The 19779-nt window shown below is 42.7% G+C and overlaps 1 protein-coding gene across 2 annotated transcripts in view; it reads right to left on the reverse strand.

Moving 5' to 3' along the window:
• Positions 1–1755: 1755 nt before the first annotated feature.
• The window catches only part of LOC139408925 (endoplasmic reticulum metallopeptidase 1-like), a 48633-nt gene continuing 30609 nt past the window's right edge, over positions 1756–19779 (reverse strand). The window contains exons 7-16 of one of the 2 annotated variants that reach the window (XM_071153386.1): positions 14681–14893; positions 14162–14285; positions 11893–11986; positions 8939–9113; positions 7948–8135; positions 7637–7789; positions 7238–7428; positions 5094–5289; positions 4891–4950; positions 1756–2322 (exon numbers count right to left, since the gene is read on the reverse strand). In XM_071153386.1, the coding sequence (XP_071009487.1) occupies positions 2155–2322; positions 4891–4950; positions 5094–5289; positions 7238–7428; positions 7637–7789; positions 7948–8135; positions 8939–9113; positions 11893–11986; positions 14162–14285; positions 14681–14893 (1562 nt within the window). In that variant the 3' untranslated portion in view covers positions 1756–2154. The remainder of the gene's footprint in view (positions 2323–4890; positions 4951–5093; positions 5290–7237; positions 7429–7636; positions 7790–7947; positions 8136–8938; positions 9114–11892; positions 11987–14161; positions 14286–14680; positions 14894–19779) is intronic. The other variant, XM_071153385.1, reaches the window with a different exon arrangement.

The following is a 19779-nucleotide window of genomic DNA, read 5'->3' on the forward strand; positions in this document are numbered from 1 at the left end:
GAACTTTGCGACCTTTTGCCACATTTCAGGCTTCAAACATAAAGATATAAAACTGTATTTTTTTGTGAAGAATCAACAACAAGTGGGACACAATCATGAAGTGGAACGACATTTATTGGATATTTCAAACTTTTAACAAATCAAAAACTGAAGAATTGGGCGTGCAATATTATTCAGCCCCTTTACTTTCAGTGCAGCAAACTCTCTCCAGAAGTTCAGTGAGGATCTCTGAATGATCCAATGTTGACCTAAATGACTAATGATGATAAATACAATCCACCTGTGTGTAATCAAGTCTCCGTATAAATGCACCTGCACTGTGATAGTCTCAGAGGTCCGTTAAAAGCGCAGAGAGCATCATGAAGAACAAGGAACACACCAGGCAGGTCCGAGATACTGTTGTGAAGAAGTTTAAAGCCGGATTTGGATACAAAAAGATTTCCCAAGCTTTAAACATCCCAAGGAGCACTGTGCAAGCGATAATATTGAAATGGAAGGAGTATCAGACCACTGCAAATCTACCAAGACCTGGCCGTCCCTCTAAACTTTCAGCTCATACAAGGAGAAGACTGATCAGAGATGCAGCCAAGAGGCCCATGATCACTCTGGATGAACTGCAGAGATCTACAGCTGAGGTGGGAGACTCTGTCCATAGGACAACAATCAGTCGTATATTGCACAAATCTGGCCTTTATGGAAGAGTGGCAAGAAGAAAGCCATTTCTTAAAGATATCCATAAAAAGTGTCGTTTAAAGTTTGCCACAAGCCACCTGGGAGACACACCAAACATGTGGAAGAAGGTGCTCTGGTCAGATGAAACCAAAATTGAACTTTTTGGCAACAATGCAAAACGTTATGTTTGGCGTAAAAGCAACACAGCTGAACACACCATCCCCACTGTCAAACATGGTGGTGGCAGCATCATGGTTTGGGCCTGCTTTTCTTCAGCAGGGACAGGGAAGATGGTTAAAATTGATGGGAAGATGGATGGAGCCAAATACAGGACCATTCTGGAAGAAAACCTGATGGAGTCTGCAAAAGACCTGAGACTGGGACGGAGATTTGTCTTCCAACAAGACAATGATCCAAAACATAAAGCAAAATCTACAATGGAATGGTTCAAAAATAAACATATCCAGGTGTTAGAATGGCCAAGTCAAAGTCCAGACCTGAATCCAATCGAGAATCTGTGGAAAGAACTGAAAACTGCTGTTCACAAATGCTCTCCATCCAACCTCACTGAGCTCGAGCTGTTTTGCAAGGAGGAATGGAGGTCTCTCGATGTGCAAAACTGATAGAGACATACCCCAAGCGACTTACAGCTGTAATCGCAGCAAAAGGTGGCGCTACAAAGTATTAACTTAAGGGGGCTGAATAATTTTGCACGCCCAATTGTTCAGTTTTTGATTTGTTAAAAAAGTTTGAAATATCCAATAAATGTCGTTCCACTTCATGATTGTGTCCCACTTGTTGTTGATTCTTCACAAAAAAATAGTTTTATATCTTTATGTTTGAAGCCTGAAATGTGGCAAAAGGTCGCAAAGTTCAAGGGGGCCGAATACTTTCGCAAGGCACTGTGTATATATATATATATATATATATATATATATATAAAAAAAACTGTTTGAAGGTAACAAAATACACCCTAGGGAAATGTAAAATATGTGAATTGTCCCTTTATGCTTGGCCCTGGAAAGGTCAGAACCAGACATGTTAGAGATATAACCATCCATCTAAGGCACTGTAGCCTTTCCTGAAAATATAGATAGTGACGCTATAGACTGATGCTTTTGACCTCATGCTTGTTGACAGAGCTGGCAGGAGGTAGAATAGATACAAAACAGTTAGGTAAAGAGAGTAAAAAAAACAACGCCCTAATTACCTCTATCCCCACAAAAAAAAAGGAAGAACTCCGGTGGACCATGCCCTTGTCAGTAAGTTAGTCCTACCTGTTACAATATACAATATAAAAAAGGTTGCTTGCCTTAAGTGGCTCTCCTGTTAGCAACTAGCCTATTGACAATGTGATGGTGGGGTTCTCTTGAATATGCCAGTGAACTGGGGACATGCATGTCCGTGTGTCTGCCATCTGTGTCTGTCTGTTTCAGTGTATTGGAGTGGAGGGGAAGCAGGCCCAACAACGGGCCCATTATCTCAGTATCTGTACATGTGATAGGTGGAGACCCAGGAAGAGGGGAACGCCCACTTGGGGAACCTCTGTAGCATGTCGTCTAGCTGAACAGTCCTCTGGTCCTCTCCAAAGTAGTAGTGAGATGAGATGGCTACTGAGATCATCCCCTCTGGGCCCTCCTCGCTGGGAGGCTGGAGAGGGGAAATACAGAAACACACAATCATAAATGGACAATAAATAAACACACAAATATAAATGCACAAATTCATGTGAAGCTTTTGACAATACAGTACTAGTCAAAAGTTTGGACACCTACTCATTCCAGGGTTTTTCTTTGTGTACTATTTTCTACATTGTAGAATAATAGTGAATACATCAATACTATGAATAGCACATGTGGAAGGAATCATGCAGTAAACAAAAAAGGTGTTAAATCTAAAATATATTTAGATTTGTTTTTCTTCAAAGTAGCCACCTTTGACAGCTTCGCACACTCTTGGCATTCTCCCAACCAGCTTCATGAGGTAGTCACCTGGAATGAATTTCAATTAACAGGTGTGCCTTGTTAATTTATGGAATTTCTTGACTTCTTAATGCGTTTGAGCCAATCAGTGATCAGGCCTACCACTTGTTTCGTCAGCAAACTTAATGACGGTGTTGGAGTCATGTTTGGCCAAGCAGTCGTGGGTGAACAGGGAGTATAGGAGGGGAATAAGTACACACCCCCGAGGGGCCCCAGTGTTGAGGATCAGCGTGGCAGACGTGTTGTTGCCTACCCTTACCACCTGGGGGCGGCCCGTCAGGAAGTCCAGGAGCAATGGACATTAGATTGATGGAAATCTGTCCTTTGGTTTGATGAGTCCAAATTTGAGATTTTTGGCTCCAACTGCCGTGTCTTTGTGAGACGCAGAGTAGGTGAACGGATGATCTCCGCATGCATGGTTCCCACTGTGAAGCATGGAGGAGGAGGTGGTGCGGGCTGCTTTGCTGTTGACACTGTTGTGAATTATTTACACTGCTCAAAAAAATAAAGGGAACACTTAAACAACACAATGTAACTCCAAGTCAATCACACTTCTGTGAAATCAAACTGTCCACTTAGGAAGCAACACTGATTGACAGTAAATTTCACATGCTGTTGTGCAAATGGAATAGACAACAGGTGGAAATTATAGGCAATTAGCAAGACACTCCCAATAAAGGAGTGGTTCTGCAGGTGGAGACCACAGACCAGTTCTCAGTTCCTATGCTTCCTGGCTGATGCTTTGGTCACTTTTGAATGCTGGCGATGCTTTCACTCTAGTAGTAGCATGAGACGGAGTCTACAACCCACACAAGTGGCTCAGGTAGTGCAGCTCATCCAGGATGATACATCAATGCGAGCTGTGGCAAGAAGGTTTGCTGTGTCTGTCAGCGTAGTGTCCAGAGCATGGAGGCGCTAACCGGAGACAGGCCAGTACATCAGGAGACGTGGAGGAGGCCGTAAGAGGGCAACAACCCAGCAGCAGGACCGCTACCTCTGCCTTTGTGCAAGGAGGAGCAGGAGGAGCACTGCCAGAGCCCTGCAAAATGACCTCCAGCAGGCCACAAATGTGCATGTGTCTGCTCAAACGGTCAGAAACAGACTCCATGAGGGTGGTATGAGGGCCCGACGTCTACAGGTGGGGGTTGTGCTTACAGCCCAACACCGTGCAGGACGTTTTTCATTTGCCAGAGAACACCAAGATTGGCAAATTCGCCACTGGCGCCCTGTGCTCTTCACAGATGCAAGCAGGTTCACACTGAGCACGTGACAGTCTGGAGACGCCGTGGAGAACGTTCTGCTGCCTGCAACATCCTCCAGCATGACCGGTTTGGCGGTGGGTCAGTCATGGTGTGGGGTGGCATTTCTTTCTTTAATTTTGAGTGTGACTCCAAATCCAGAACTCCATGGGTTGATAAACTTGATTTCCATTGATCATTTTTGTGTGACTTTGTTGTCAGCACATTCAACTATGTAAAGAAAAAAGTATTTAATAAGAGTATTTCATTCATTCAGATCTAGGATGTGTTATTTTAGTGTTCCCTTTATTTTTTTGAGTAGTGTAGAATTCAAGGCACACTTAACCAGCATGGCTACCACAGGATTCTGCAGCGATACGCCTTCCCATCTGGTTTGCACTTAGTGGGACTATCATCTGTGTAAGGGCTATTCGACCAAGAAGGAGAGTGATGGAGTGCTGCATCAGATGATCTGGCATCCACAATCACCTGAACTCAACCCAATTGAGATGGTTTGGGATGAGTTGGATCTCATAGTGAACGAGTGAAGGAAAAGCAGCCAACAAGTGTTCAGCATATGTGGAAACTCCATCAAGACTTTTGGAAAAGCATTCCAGTTGAGAGAATGCGCAAAGCTGTCATCAAGGCAAAGGGTGGCTACTTTGAAGAATCTCAAATATAAAATATATTTAGATTTGTTTAACACTTTTTTGGTTACTACATGATTCCATATTTGTTATTTCATAGTTTTGATGTCTTCACTATTATTCTACAATGTAGAAAATTGTAAAAAAAAAAATTAAAAACTTGAATGAGTAGGTGTATCAACTTTTGACTGGTACTGTACATTGTGCGCGAAAAAAAGCAATGTATGAAATTAAGCGCTAACCCAGCAGGCAAAACTGGTCCAAATTATGTCATTTACAATCAGATAACACCCAGTTTTGATTGTAACCAACTTTGCCTGCTTGGAACCATACATCTCTAATATTCAATACCTGTATTTCGAACCAGAAGTTCCAGGCGGGGGCATCCAGGCCATGGGTGTAGAATATATATATATATAGTCACACAAACACAGTTACACACACAACGCATAGGGTCAGGAGTTAATCCTGAACACATGATGTAACAAACTATGGGTTCTAGTCACACGATGGTAGTTCCATTTTTAGAAAATATTTGGAAAGAGCTGGGTGGGGTATTGGATCTTACAGAAGGTGGGAGGAGAGGATGTAGATACACGGTGCAGAGGATTAGAGGATAAAAGGGACATCTCACCTTTGACTTCAAAAGTCAACCTAACTGTTCCCCATTTTGTCTCCTCTTTAGAAAGGAGCTGAAACTCCATAGGAGACTTGGGAAAGACCTCAGGGGCTGGGAGGTACCAGTTATTCCTGAAAACAAGAATAGTTTTTTTGATTTTTTTCAGACTTTTTTTTTTCTTCTTCTGAACCAGTCAAAACTTGCCAGAAAGTGTTCAAAAATAAATATATGGTATATGCATAATATAGTAACATTTTGAAAACAGTTTCTTTCTTTTTAAGTATACAGTGCCAGTCAAAGTTTGGACACACCGACTAGAATAATAGTGAAGACATCTAAACTATGAAATAACACATGCAAGTCATGCAATAACCAAAAAAGTGTTAAACAAATCTAAATATAGATTTGAGATTCTTCAAAGTTGCCACCCTTTGCCTTGATGACAGCTTTGTAGACTCTAGGCAATTCTCTCAACTAGCTTCATGAGGTAGTCACATGGAATGCAATTTAATTAACTGGTGTGCCTTGTTAAAAATTAATTTGTGGAATTTCTTTCCTTCTTAATGCGTTTGAGCCAATCAGTTGTGTTGTGATAAGGTAGGGGTGGTATACAGAAGATATCCCTATTTGGTAAAAGACCAAGTCCATATTATGGCAATAACAGCTCAAATAAGCAAAGAGAAATGACAGTCCATCATTACTTTAAGACATGAAGGTCATTCAATCCGGAAAAGTTCAAGGACTTTGAAAGTTTCTTCAAATGCAGTTGCAAAACCCATGAAGCGCTATGATGAAACTGGCTCTCATGAGGACCGCCACAGGAAAGGAAGACCCAGAGTTACCTCTGCTGCAGAGGATTGCACCTCAGATTGTGAAGCATTTATTTGGGCTGCAGAGTTCAAGTTCTAGACACATCTCAACATCAACTGTTCAGAGGAGACTGTTCAACCACTACTCAAGGACACCAATAAGAAGAAGAGACTTGCTTGGGCCAAGAAACACGAGCAATGTACATTAGACCAATGGAAATCTGTCCTTTGGTCTGATGAGTCCAAATGTGTCTGTGAGATGCAGAGTAGGTGAATGGATGATCTCTGCATGTGTGGTTCCCACGGTGAAGCAAGGAGGTGTGATGTTGTGATAGTGCTTTGCTGGTGACACTGTCTGTGAATTATTTAGAATTCAAGGCACACTTAACCAGCATGGCTACACAGCATTCTGCAGCGATACACCATCCCATCAGCTTTGCTCTTAGTGGGACTATCTTTTGTTTTTCAACAGGACAATGACCCAACACACCTCCAGGCTGTGTAAGGGCTATTTGACCAAGGAGAGTGATGGAGTGCTGCATCAGATGACCTGGCCTCCACAATCACCTGACCTCAACCCAATTGAGATGGTTTGGGATGAGTAGGACTGCAGAGTGAAGGAAAAGCAGCCAACAAGTGCTCAGCATATGTGGGAACTCGTTCAAGACTGTTGGAAATGCATTCCTCATGAAGGTGGTTGAGAGAATGCCAAGAGTGTACAAAGTTGTCATTAACACAAAGGGTGGCTACTTTGAAGAATCTAAAATATATTTTGATATGTTTAACAATTGTTTGGTTACATGATACCGTGTGCTATTTCATAGTTTTGATGTCTTCACTATTATTCTGCAATGTAGAAAAGAGTAAAAAATAAAGACAAACCCTTGAATTTGTAGGCCGTCATTGTAAATAAGAATTTGTTCTAAACTGACTTGCCTAGTTAAATAGAGGTTAAATTAAAAAATGAGTAGCTGTGTCCAAACTGTTGACTGATACTGTGCGTTCTACGAGGTTTAGGTTAAGTTTAGGTTTATTTGAACATCTTGGTACATATGCAGAAACATACATACAATGTCATAAAACAAGTCAAAGAAATATGATCCGCCTAACTACATGGACAGAGCACCATCAAGTCATAAGCAATAAACAATATCTATCACGGGCAACAGAACTTTAAACAACAGAGCAGAGTAGTCACGGAGATACAACAGCACATCAAATGTATTATAATTATAATAACGTTCCACTTAATTCTGTGGGTGTGACTTACTTATCAGATCCGAACCAGGGGTAACCACAGAAAGGCCTGTCCTCCTGACAATTGGTCGTGATGGTATCATTGATCTCTGGTATGATAGGCGTGATGTGCTGCATGCCAGTGTAGTCACAGCTGTTGATCCACAGACCTGAGTCTCTACTCTCCACCTGGCCGTCCAGACCGTGGAAGATACGAGTGGTGTGCTTTTGGGGGGGGTCCCCGCATCAGATAATAAAAGTTTATTCAATGTGTCAACGTGTTTGTATCTGTTTCTAACTAAATAAACCATTAATGAATTTCATTAAAATAATAGATTTGTTATTAACTGACTTGCCTGGATAAATAAAAGGTTAAATAAAAAGCTGTCAGGTGTGTGTGTGTGTAAGCAGAAAGAGCCTCAGATGGTCTCACCTGGATGGAGATCCGTTTGGGGCGTGGGCCGGAGGGGTCTGCTGTGTAGGGAAAGAACATACCGCAGGATACAAGCAACAGAAACACAGTAAACACTGTTCCAAGACCTGCCAACAGCCACTTAGTAGACCTGGCCAGGTAGATAAAGTGGAGCTGGAAGAGAGAAGAAAACAGACCGAAAAGGAGAACGAGAGAGACTTAAAAACACAGTGGTTTTACCTGTCATCACATTTTTTGCTCCTAAGAGACACTTGAAACAAGACAGTTGAGTTTCTAATCTTTCGCTAAAGAGGTACAGTAACTGTACTGACAAAGAAGGAGGAGAAGAAGAGTGTGGTGAAGGTGACGATGGTAGCCAGGACCACATCAGGAGGCCATGTGTTGATCCTCCCCAGGGTGGGCGTGAAGATCTCAAACACCAACCAGATCAGGGACATGAAGTGGACATAGGGCAAAGCCAGACCCAACTGGTAGAGCACAGAGTACTTCACCGAAGCACCTGGAGATATAGACAGGAGAGATGCATTTACATGAACTGACCCTAACCCAGCTGGTAGAGCACAGAGTTATCCACAGCTACACCTGGACCAAAGCAGGACAGGAGGGACATATTAACAGCCAGAATAATAACAATTCCTGCCTTTCCATTTAAAGAAACAATAATGGTTAGACACATCAATGCATCAGTGTTGTTGCTGAGCTGTGAAAATGAACTGAAAAAGACATTCTAATTAAACATCACACGTAATAATAACAACAATGGGACCCTTGAACAGTGTCCAGTAGGGTTGGGTTGATATATGATTCAAATAGAATATCGTGATATTTGACATTGACGATATATCGTGATATTTGACATTGACGATATATCGTGAAGTGGAAGAAAGACTATGCTCCATTTGAACTTTACAAATAAAAACTGCCTTTTTTTTAATCAATTAGGCTATATCGATATGTTGAAAATGAAGTCCAAATGAATTAACTCAGGCCTCATTTTTTTTGCCACACAAAGATTATTTAATGAGGATGTGACTATAATATTGGTAATCAGTACAACATCAAACAAAAAAAGGATTTGGTCAAACGATTATATTGGACATCGAGATATTTGGAGTAGCATACCGTAGAAGAGGTCACCGCAAAATATCACCCAACCCTAGTATCCAACACTAACCCATATCCATTTATTCTCCTTGAAAAGGAACTTCCTCATGGGAGAGAAATTCGAAGAAAAGTTCGAAATCTGTAACACAGACCCAGGTACAGTGTGGCACAATGTTTTGACCACTCTAGTCTCTTTACCTCGGAGTTTGAACTCCCTGGCGAGGAGCAGCTTGGTGGCCAGAGGGAAGGCCACCATGAGCATGGGGACGTAGGCAGAGCAAAGGCCGTGAGCTGTGAAGTAAACCAGCGCGCCACACCACAGCAGCAGGCTCACATCAAAGTAGAGCTCCCCCACCTCCAGGCGACTCACACCCTGCAGGAGGAAGACAGACAGACACACGGAGTGAGAGGGGTCAACAAGGGCATGGAAGAACCCTGGGTGACATTTATAGCAGGAGAAAACCCATAGAGAGGCAGGTCACTAAAGGGCAACCACATTATCACCACTTAACAGCTGCAATCAGATTATTACTCTCCCAAAAAAAGGCCCGTCAATTTCAGTTCATATCAATACAATGTTCCTTGATTCTGAGGGGTAGCTGCACCTCTTAGCTACATAAAATCAACATAGCATTTGGTTTGATGCATGTTTTGAGCTGTGTTCTCCATGGAGCCCAACCGTGGCCTGGCAAACTGAACATGTGAGAGATGGAGTGTGTCTGAACTTCAGTATAGATAGAGTGAGAGGGATGGGAGGGACTCTCTCACTCTTTCTTTCCACCTGCTCTCTCTTGCTCTTTCCCCGTGCTCTCTCAATTCAATTTAAGGGCTTTATTGGAATGGGAAACATGCCAACATTGCCAAAGCAAGTGAAGTAGATAATAAACAAAAGTGAAATAAACAACCATTTTAACTTTACACTCACAGAAGTTCCAAAAGAATAAAGACATTTAAAATGTCATTATGTCTATATACAAATTATTGTACAAAAACATAAATATGGGCTGTATTTACAATGGTGTTTGTTCTTCACTTGTTGCCCTTTTCTTGTGGCAACAGGTCACAAATGTTGCTGCTGTGATGGCAAACTGTGAATACACCCAGTAGATATGGGAATTGGGTTTATTTTCTCATTCTTTGTGGATCTGTATCTCTAATAAGGTCCTCCCTCTCTAACTCATCAAAATATATTTTTGATTCTTCAAAGTAACCACCATTTGCTTTGATGACAGCTTTGCACACTTGGCATTCTCTCAACCAGCTTCACCTGGAATACTTTTCCAGCAGTCTTGAAGGAGTTCCCACATATGCTTTTCCTTCACTCTGTGGTCCAACTCATCCCAAACCATCTCAATTGGGTTGAGGTCGGGTGATTGTGGAGGCCAGGTCATCAGATGCAGCACTCCATCACTCTCATTCTTGGTCAAATAGCCCTTATACAGCCTGGAGGTGTGTTGGGTCATTGTCCTGTTGAAAAATATATGAAGAATGCTATGGGAACCACACAGGCAAAGATCATCCATTCACCTCTGCATCTTACAAAGACACAGCGGTTAGAACCAAAAATCTAAAATTTGGACTCATCAGACCAAAGGACATATTTCCACTGGTCTAATGTCCATTGCTCATGTTTCTTGGCACAAGTAAGTCTCTTCTTATTGGTGTCCTTTATTAGTGGTTTCTTTGCAGCAATTCGACAATGAAGGCCTGATTCACACAGTCTCCTCTGAACAATTGATGTTCAGAGGACTTATCCTCTGCAGCAGAGGTAACACTTTTCCCCCTGCTCGCGCTCTCTTTCCCCCTGCTTGCACTCGCTTTCCCCCTGCTCGCTCTCTCTTTCCCCCTGCTCGCTCTCTCTTTCCCCCTGCTCGCTCTCTCTTTCCCCCTGCTCGCTCTCTCTTTCCCCCTGTTGCTTGTTTCCCCTGCTCGCTCTCTCTTTCCCCCTGCTTGCGCTCTCTTTCCCCCTGCTCGCGCTCTCTTTCCCCCTGCTCGCGCTCTCTTTCCCCCTGCTCGCGCACTCTTTCCCCCTGCTCGCGCTCTCTTGTTTCCCCTGCTCGCGCTCTCTTTTCCCCTGCGTGCTCTCTTGTTTCCCCCTGCTCGCGCTCTCTTGTTTCCCCTGCTCGCGTTCTCTTGTTTCCCCTGCTTGCGCTCTCTTGTTTCCCCTGCTCGTGCTCTCTTGTTTCCCCTGCTCACGCCCTTTTTCCCATTGCTCGCGCTCTCTTGTTTCCCCTGCTCGGGCTCTCTTTCCCCCTGCTCGCTCTCTTGTTTCCCCTGCTCGCGCTCTCTTTCCCCCTGCTCGCGCGCTCTTTCCCCCTGCTCGCGCTCTCTTGTTTCCCCTGCTCGCGCTCTCTTGTTTCCCCTGCGTGCTCTCTTGTTTCCCCCTGCTCGCGCTCTCTTGTTTCCCCTGCTCGCGTTCTCTTGTTTCCCCTGCTTGCGCTCTCTTGTTTCCCCTGCTCGTGCTCTCTTGTTTCCCCTGCTCACGCCCTTTTTCCCATTGCTCGCGCTCTCTTGTTTCCCCTGCTCGGGCTCTCTTTCCCCCTGCTCGCTCTCTTGTTTCCCCTGCTCGGGCTCTCTTTCCCCCTGCTCGCGCGCTCTTTCCCCCTGCTCGCGCGCTCTTTCCCCCTGCTCGCGCTCTCTTTCCCCCTGCTCGATCTCTTGTTTCCCCCTGCTCGCTCTCTTTTTTTTCCCCTGCCCGTGTTCTCTTTCCTCCTGCTCGCGCTCTATTTCCCCCTGCTCGCGCTCTTTCCCCCTGCTCGCTCTCTTGTTTTCCCCTGCTCGCGCTCTCTTTCCCCCTGTTCGCGCTCTCTTTCCCCCTGCTTGCACTCTCTTGTTTCCCCCTGCTTACACTCTCTCCCAGCTCCACTTATAGATGTTTGAGCTGAGCACCAACAGAGGCCTAATTCACAGGCTGTTCAGAGTTCCACTTCATTATTACTAGCCACTGTGCATGTCTGCACACTCTAAATATCCTCCTGAGAATACCTTTCTCACACACACACACCAATACCCTCCTGAGAATACCTTTCTCACACACACACACACACACACACACACACACACACACACACACACACACACACACACACACACACACACACACACACACACACACACACACACACACACACACACACACACACACACCTCACCCTATAGAGGTTTTTGGAAAGTGTGTGGAAGAGGACCATCATCCCAGTGGCAGCAGAACCGTACATAAACATGCAGGTGTAGAAGTGGTTGTACCTAAAGAGAGGACAATGGAAAATACAATATTTATGCAAAATTGACTTGACGTCTTGTCTTGATATGTAATGTCAATATTCAACATTATTTAAAATAACTTATAGCCTTATCTAAATTACATAGAACCTGAGGTATCAGCTATTATGCTGCAAGGATTCTCGTAGAATGGCGGGGATCTACAGTGCCTTGCGAAAGTATTCGGCCCCCTTGAACTTTGCGACCTTTTGCCACATTTCAGGCTTCAAACATAAAGATATAAAACTGTATTTTTTTGTGAAGAATCAACAACAAGTGGGACACAATCATGAAGTGGAACGACATTTATTGGATATTTCAAACTTTTTTAACAAATCAAAAACTGAAAAATTGGGCGTGCAAAATTATTCAGCCCCCTTAAGTTAATACTTTGTAGCGCCACCTTTTGCTGCGATTACAGCTGTAAGTCGCTTGGGGTATGTCTCTATCAGTTTTGCACATCGAGCGACTGAAATGTTTTCCCATTCCTCCTTGCAAAACAGCTCGAGCTCAGTGAGGTTGGATGGAGAGCATTTGTGAACAGCAGTTTTCAGTTCTTTCCACAGATTCTCGATTGGATTCAGGTCTGGACTTTGACTTGGCCATTCTAACACCTGGATATGTTTATTTTTGAACCATTTAATTGTAGATTTTGCTTTATGTTTTGGATCATTGTCTTGTTGGAAGACAAATCTCCGTCCCAGTCTCAGGTCTTTTGCAGACTCCATCAGGTTTTCTTCCAGAATGGTCCTGTATTTGGCTTCATCCATCTTCCCATCAATTTTAACCATCTTCCCTGTCCCTGCTGAAGAAAAGCAGGCCCAAACCATGATGCTGCCACCACCATGTTTGACAGTGGGGATGGTGTGTTCAGGGTGATGAGCTGTGTTGCTTTTACGCCAAACATAACGTTTTGCATTGTTGCCAAAAAGTTCAATTTTGGTTTCATCTGACCAGAGCACCTTCATCCACATGTTTGGTGTGTCTCCCAGGTGGCTTGTGGCAAACTTTAAACTACACTTTTTATGGATATCTTTAATAAATGGCTTTCTTCTTGCCACTCTTCCATAAAGGCCAGATTTGTGCAATATACGACTGATTGTTGTCCTATGGACAGAGTCTCCCACCTCAGCTGTAGATCTCTGCAGTTCATCCAGAGTGATCATGGGCCTCTTGGCTGCATCTCTGATCAGTCTTCTCCTTGTATGAGCTGAAAGTTTAGAGGGACGGCCAGGTCATGGTAGATTTGCAGTGGTCTGATACTACTTCCATTTCAATATTATCGCTTGCACAGTGCTCCTTGGGATGTTTAAAGCTTGGGAAATCTTTTTGTATCCAAATCCGGCTTTAAACTTCTTCACAACAGTATCTCGGACCTGCCTGGTGTGTTCCTTGTTCTTCATGATGCTCTCTGCGCTTTTGACGGACCTCTGAGACTATCACAGTGCAGGTGCATTTATACGGAGACTTGATTACACACAGGTGGATTGTATTTATCATCATTAGTCATTTAGGTCAACATTGGATCATTCAGAGATCCTCACTGAACTTCTGGAGAGAGTGTGCTGCACTGAAAGTAAAGGGGCTGAATAATTTTGCACGCCCAATTTTTCAGTTTTTGATTTGTTAAAAAAGTTTGAAATATCCAATAAATGTCGTTCCACTTCATGATTGTGTCCCACTTGTTGTTGATTCTTCACAAAAAAATACAGTTTTATATCTTTATGTTTGAAGCCTGAAATGTGGCAAAAGGTCGCAAAGTTCAAGGGGGCCGAATACTTTTGCAAGGCACTGTATATATATATATATATATATATATATATATATATATACACACGTGTAGATATGTGTAAGTGGGTGCTGTTTTTCTTGTTTTTTTTTCTGTGTGCTTTGTCTCTGTTGTTGTATCTCTTAATATGGGTGAAAATTGTGAAATTCCAATAAAAATACTGTTATAAAAAATTATAGAATTGTCCTTCAAAGTGGGTGGTAGGGACGAGCCAATATATACATACAGAACAAACATTGATTTGATAAGTTTACTTTCATATATATTTTCTTGTTATACTCAATATTATATCTCAATGTTTTGAAACAAAAACAGAATAAACTAGAAAAGGTACATTTCCTGAAGAGAATGTGTGTTTCAAGTGGTACTACCAGAACATGGATCGTCCCATCAGTGACACCACAAAGGCTACAAAGATCACGGTCAGCAGAGTGACCAACCAGCTGAGGATGACCACCACCGTGGCACACGCCAACTCCTTCACGTAACAACCTCCTGGTAGAGAGACAGGGGATATACAGACGCCATCAGCTTTAACCTACCTCAGAAGAAACTATCTAGCCTGTAAATGGAGTCTAGCCTCCATAGGAGTTGGCTATTCCGCACTAGAAAAGACCCTGTGCCCAGGTTACATAACCAGACCAACCTGCTCTGCACGGACTCTTAGACCACATTAACATCCTTCACAAACATACAACACCCATTAGAGGGCAGAGTGTCATGTGCTTCGTGCCGCTGAACCTGGAACACGTCTGCGTGGGTTTCGAATCAGAACCATTGACCTTCTGACTCGCACTCCTCCAACCTCTCCTTTCCACGGGTCCTATCCATTTAATAAAAACACAAACAAATGAACTAATAAAATAAAATATGCTCTTGAGACCCCTTACCCATGTTGCTGGGATGGAAGCACTTCTTAAACAGGTAGATGAAGGTTGCTATGGCAGTCATGTAGTTGATGATGGTGCCAACATGGGCCGGGTACGCCACCACCACCATGCCAAGCAGGTCAAAGAACACCATGTTGCCATGGGCATACTCGGACGAGTCCGCCAGCTCCTCAGACATGACCAGGTGCTTCAGTACTGCCAGGATGTTGTCACCTGAGGATACGATGAGGTGATACATCTACCACATTTGATTTATTTGTGTGAGGGCAAGCAGTTTAATAAATGAACAATGGATCAGAGGGTTTTGTCTGTTCAAATCCCATCTGGATTATACTGCCCATGTGCCCTTTAGAAGGCAACAGCCCGAATGGCTGTAGGGATTCACTGGTATAATTAGTCGGGCAATTGCTTTCAATAAAAGCATTTGCTAAGCAAACACAATGCAATATATCAATCATTAAACAGACAGCAACACAGCGCAATATATCAATCATTAAACAGACAGAGGGATCAGTGGGAGGATGAGACACATGAATGTGTTGCATTCTATGCAAAGACAACATCATCCTTAAACAAATAGGCCAATACAAAGGCAAAGATACACTATATATATACAAAAGTATGTGAACACCCCTTCAAATTAGTGGACTTGGTTGCAACACTCCCTACCGAGTTCCAAACTGCCTCGGGAAGCAATGTCAGCACAAGAATTGTTGAGTGGAGCTTCATGAAATGGGTTTCCATGGCTGAGCAGCCGCACACAATCCTAAAATCACCCAAGCGCAATGCAAAACTTCAGCTGGAGTGGTGTAAAGCTTGGACTCTGGAGCAGTGGAAACACATTCTCTGGAGTGATGAATCACGCTTCACCATCTGGCAGTCCGACGGAAGAATCTGGGTTTGGCAGATGCCAGGAGAACGCTACTTGCCCAAATGCATAGTGTCAAGACTGTCCTGTGAGGACAATAATTCTAACATAAAAATGTGGGGAACGGTCAGTAAAGAGCTATGGAAAACAAATGTAATATTGCTTTTCATTTTGTGATGTCATTAAAAACTGTATGGACGAAATACTGTAACTTGGAAAGTTTATCCCCTTTGTGAAGTTTCCATCCAATACGTTGCGCATATAATATGAAAAATTAAAGTATTTTGTTAAGATATGCATGTGATTTTAGGAGGTATAAGAGTATCTCACAGATTACTGCACCTGTTACATAGACCATCTATAATTTAGCCCAAACAACTACCTCTTCCCCTACTGTATTTATTTAGTTATTTTGCTCCTTTGCACCCCATTATTTATATTTCTACTTCGCACATTCTTCCACTGTAAATCTACCATTCCAGTGTTTTACTTGCTTTATTGTATTTACTTCGCCACCATGGCCTTTTTTTTGCCTTTACCTCCCTTATCTCACCTCATTTGCTCACATCGTATATAGTTATTTTTCTACTGTATTATTGACTATGTTTGTTTTACTCCATGTGTAACTCTGTGTTATTGTATGTGTCGAACTGCTTTGCTTTATCTTGGTCAGGTCGTAATTGTAAATGAGAACTTGTTCTCAACTTGCGTACCTGAACATTTAATCAAAGCAAAATCTCAAGACATCACTCAGCAAGTTAAAGCTTGGTCACAAATGGGTCTTCCAAATGGACAATGACCCCAAGCATACTTACAAAGTTGTGGCAAAATGGCTTAAGGACAACAAAGTCAAGGTATTGGAGTGGCCATCACAAAGCCCTGACCTCAATCCCATAGAAAATGTGTGGGCAGAAGTGAAAAAGCGTGTGCGAGCAAGGAGGTCTACAAACCTGATTCAGTTACACCAGCTCTGTCAGGAGGAATGGGCCATAATTCACCCAACTTATTGTGGTAAGCTTGTGGAAGGCTACCCAAAACATTTGACCCTAGTTAAACAATTTAAAGGCAATGCTACCAAATACTAATTGAGTGTATGTAAACTTCTGACCCACTGGGATTGTGATGAAAGAAATAAAAGCTGAAATAAATCATTTTCTCTACTATTATTCTGACATTTCCCATACTTAAAATAAATTGGTGATCCTAACTGACCTAAAACAGGGAATTTGTACTAGGATTAAATATCAGAAATGGTGAAAAACTGAGTTTAAATGTATTTCGCTATGTAAACTTGTATGTATGTAAACTTCCGACATCAACTGTAGATCCCCTAGTGCACACAGGCCTTGTCTAAGCCCTACCTCCCAAATAAATGTATGTTTTCCTATGCAAATCCACAAATTAACGAGCTCAGAGCGAGCTCAGGACGAGGAGCTCCTTCCAGAGAGACATCAGTGATTGTAACATACTCTGTTTCACGGAAACATGGTTCTCAAAACTATACTGTACTATATGCAAACTGGAAACCACATATCCTGAGGCCGCATTTATTGTAGCCGGGGATTTAAACAAAGATAATCTGAGAAAAACGCTACCGAAGTTTTACCAACACATTGACTGTAGCACTCGCTCTGACAAAACATTGGACCACTGCTTCTCAACTTTTTGAAAAACCTACAAGGCCCTCCCCCGCCCTCCCTTCGGCAAATCTGATCACGACTCCATTTTAATTCTCCCTTCCTATAGGCAGAAACTCAAACAGGAAGTAACCGTGCTACAGACTATTCAATGCTGATCTGACCAATCCATGCTTCAACATGATTTTGATCACGCGGACTGGGATACAAAACCTATTCCCCCTCAGGAGACTGAAAAGATTTAGCATGGGTCCTCCTCAAAAGGTTCTACAGCTGCACCATCGAGAGTATGGTTGCATCACTGCCTGGTATGGCAACTGCTCGGCCTCCGACAGCAAGGCACTACAGAGGGTAGTGCGAACGGTCCAGTACATCACTGGGGCCAAGTTTCCTGCCATCCAGGACCTCTATACCAGGCGGTGACAGAGGAAGGCCCTGAAAATTGTCGACGACTCCAGCCACCCTAGTCATAGACTGTTCTCTCTGCTACCACATGTCAAGCGGTACCAGCGCTCCAAGTCTAGGTCCATGAGGCTTCTAAACAGCTTCTACCCCCAAGCCATAAGACTCCTGGAACATTTAATCAAAAGGCTACACAGACTATTCACATTTATTTTTTGTAGTAGTGGCATCATTCATTTGCATGATATTCTGTAGTTCGTTGCTGAGTCTGCCCAGTTCATCCCTGTTAACAGAAATTAAGCAATTGCAACAGGATGATATATATATATTTTTTATTTAACTAGGCTAGTCAGTTAAGAACAAATTCTTATTTTCAATGACGGCCTATATGGGTTAACTGCCTTGTTCAGGGGCAGAATGACAGATTTTGCCCCTTGTCAGCTCAGGGATTACGATCTTGCAACCTTTCTAGTCCAACGCTCTAACCACTAGGCTATGCTGCCGCCCCATATAACTTGGATACAGGCATAGCCTTTGACCTCTGCCAATTAATCCTATAACCAGATATCTGTGAGAATGTGCCAATTGTGTTAAAAACATAAGGGATTGCTTGTGCTCTCTGGCACCTCCCATCACTCCTTTGATTCCTGAATCAGTTCGGTTTGCTGCTGCCAAGTGCTAAAAAGGAGAGGTGAGAGAGGACTGCCTTGCTGGGTTCCCCTTGACAAATTCAAAAAGGAAGAGACCATACCATTTGGAAGGATTGCTGCTCTTGGATTGGAGTATAATACCTGAACCCACCTGATAAACCCAGGGCCAAAGCCAAACTTTAGCGGTATATGTCAAAAAGCCCCACTCCACCCTATTGAATGCCTTCTCCGCATCAAGGGAAAGGGCTGCCACCTGAGTGGCATCCTCTTTTTGACTCAGCCACGAGGTGAAGCAAACGTCTTAGATTGTCTGTGGAAGTTCTACTTTTTTACAAATCCCACCTGATATGTGTGAATAATATGAGGTAGAACCTTCTCCAGCCTCATTGGCTAGTACTTTGGAGAGCACCTTACAAATCAACTCCGATTAAAATGATAGGGCGAAAACTCCCTAGGTCAGTGGGGTCTCTATCCTTCTTGAGAATGAATGAAATGAGTGTCTCAGTAAAAGTGTCAGGTAGCTGCTCAAGTTCCAGAGCTGCTGCGCACACCCGTGTTAATATATGGGCTAATACGTCAATAATATTCCTCTTATAATACTTAACCGGGAAGCCGTCTAATCCTGGTGACTTTCCAGACTTCGTTGTGATGATGGCTGTTATCTCAGATTCTAGTATAGGAGCATCCAAATATTTTATTTGATTTGGGGACAGAAGCTCAATTTTTTATTTTTTTAAAGGCATTCAAATTAACTAAGTTACATTCAGACTTATAAAGCGTTGAATAACACACTGTCAATATATTTCGTACCAGTCAGTACCTCCCCACTTTCATTTTAGATAGCTGGTATTACAAAACTGGAATCTTTAAAAAAAACACATTTTCTAGCCAATCATTTAACCTGCTTTTTCATTTAAGTTGGTCCTCTGCCGAAACATTGCATACTCAGCCTTTTTGTTATAGATCTCATGTAATTGAAACTTCAGATCACAGACTTTTCTTGGATAACTTTTTTCTTTCTACTGGTTTGTGCTATTATTTTTCCCCTAACATAAACTTTATAGGCCTCCCACACTGTACTCATTTATCAGTGGAACCAATGTTTGCCTGAAAAAAAACACTTAAGATTAAATGTTTAGTCTTAGAATAAGGATGTATTCATCCTCGATCTAACGCTTTTCTTAGACATATCAGCCTCCACTGCTATACATAATTCCACTGTTGGTGGTCAGTCAAAGTAATAACCCCTATTTTACAATCTATCACCTCTTTAGTCATACTCTTGGAAATTAGGAAGTAATCTATCCTGGAATGATATTTATGGTTATGTGAATAAAATGAATATTCCTTCTCTCTGGGATTGAGAGAAGGAAGTCTCCATATGTCTACCAGATCCCTCATTAACCTCAAATGGGATCAGTGTCCCCACCGCTGGACAGTTGAGCTAACATGCACTAATATGATTAGCATGACGTTGTAAGTAAAAAAAAGTTAAAAAATTCCCAGGACAATGACATGTCTTATATGGGCAGAAAACTTACA

The sequence above is a fragment of the Oncorhynchus clarkii genome, chromosome 5 (assembly GCF_045791955.1).
Source record: "Oncorhynchus clarkii lewisi isolate Uvic-CL-2024 chromosome 5, UVic_Ocla_1.0, whole genome shotgun sequence".
NCBI lineage: Eukaryota > Metazoa > Chordata > Actinopteri > Salmoniformes > Salmonidae > Oncorhynchus > Oncorhynchus clarkii.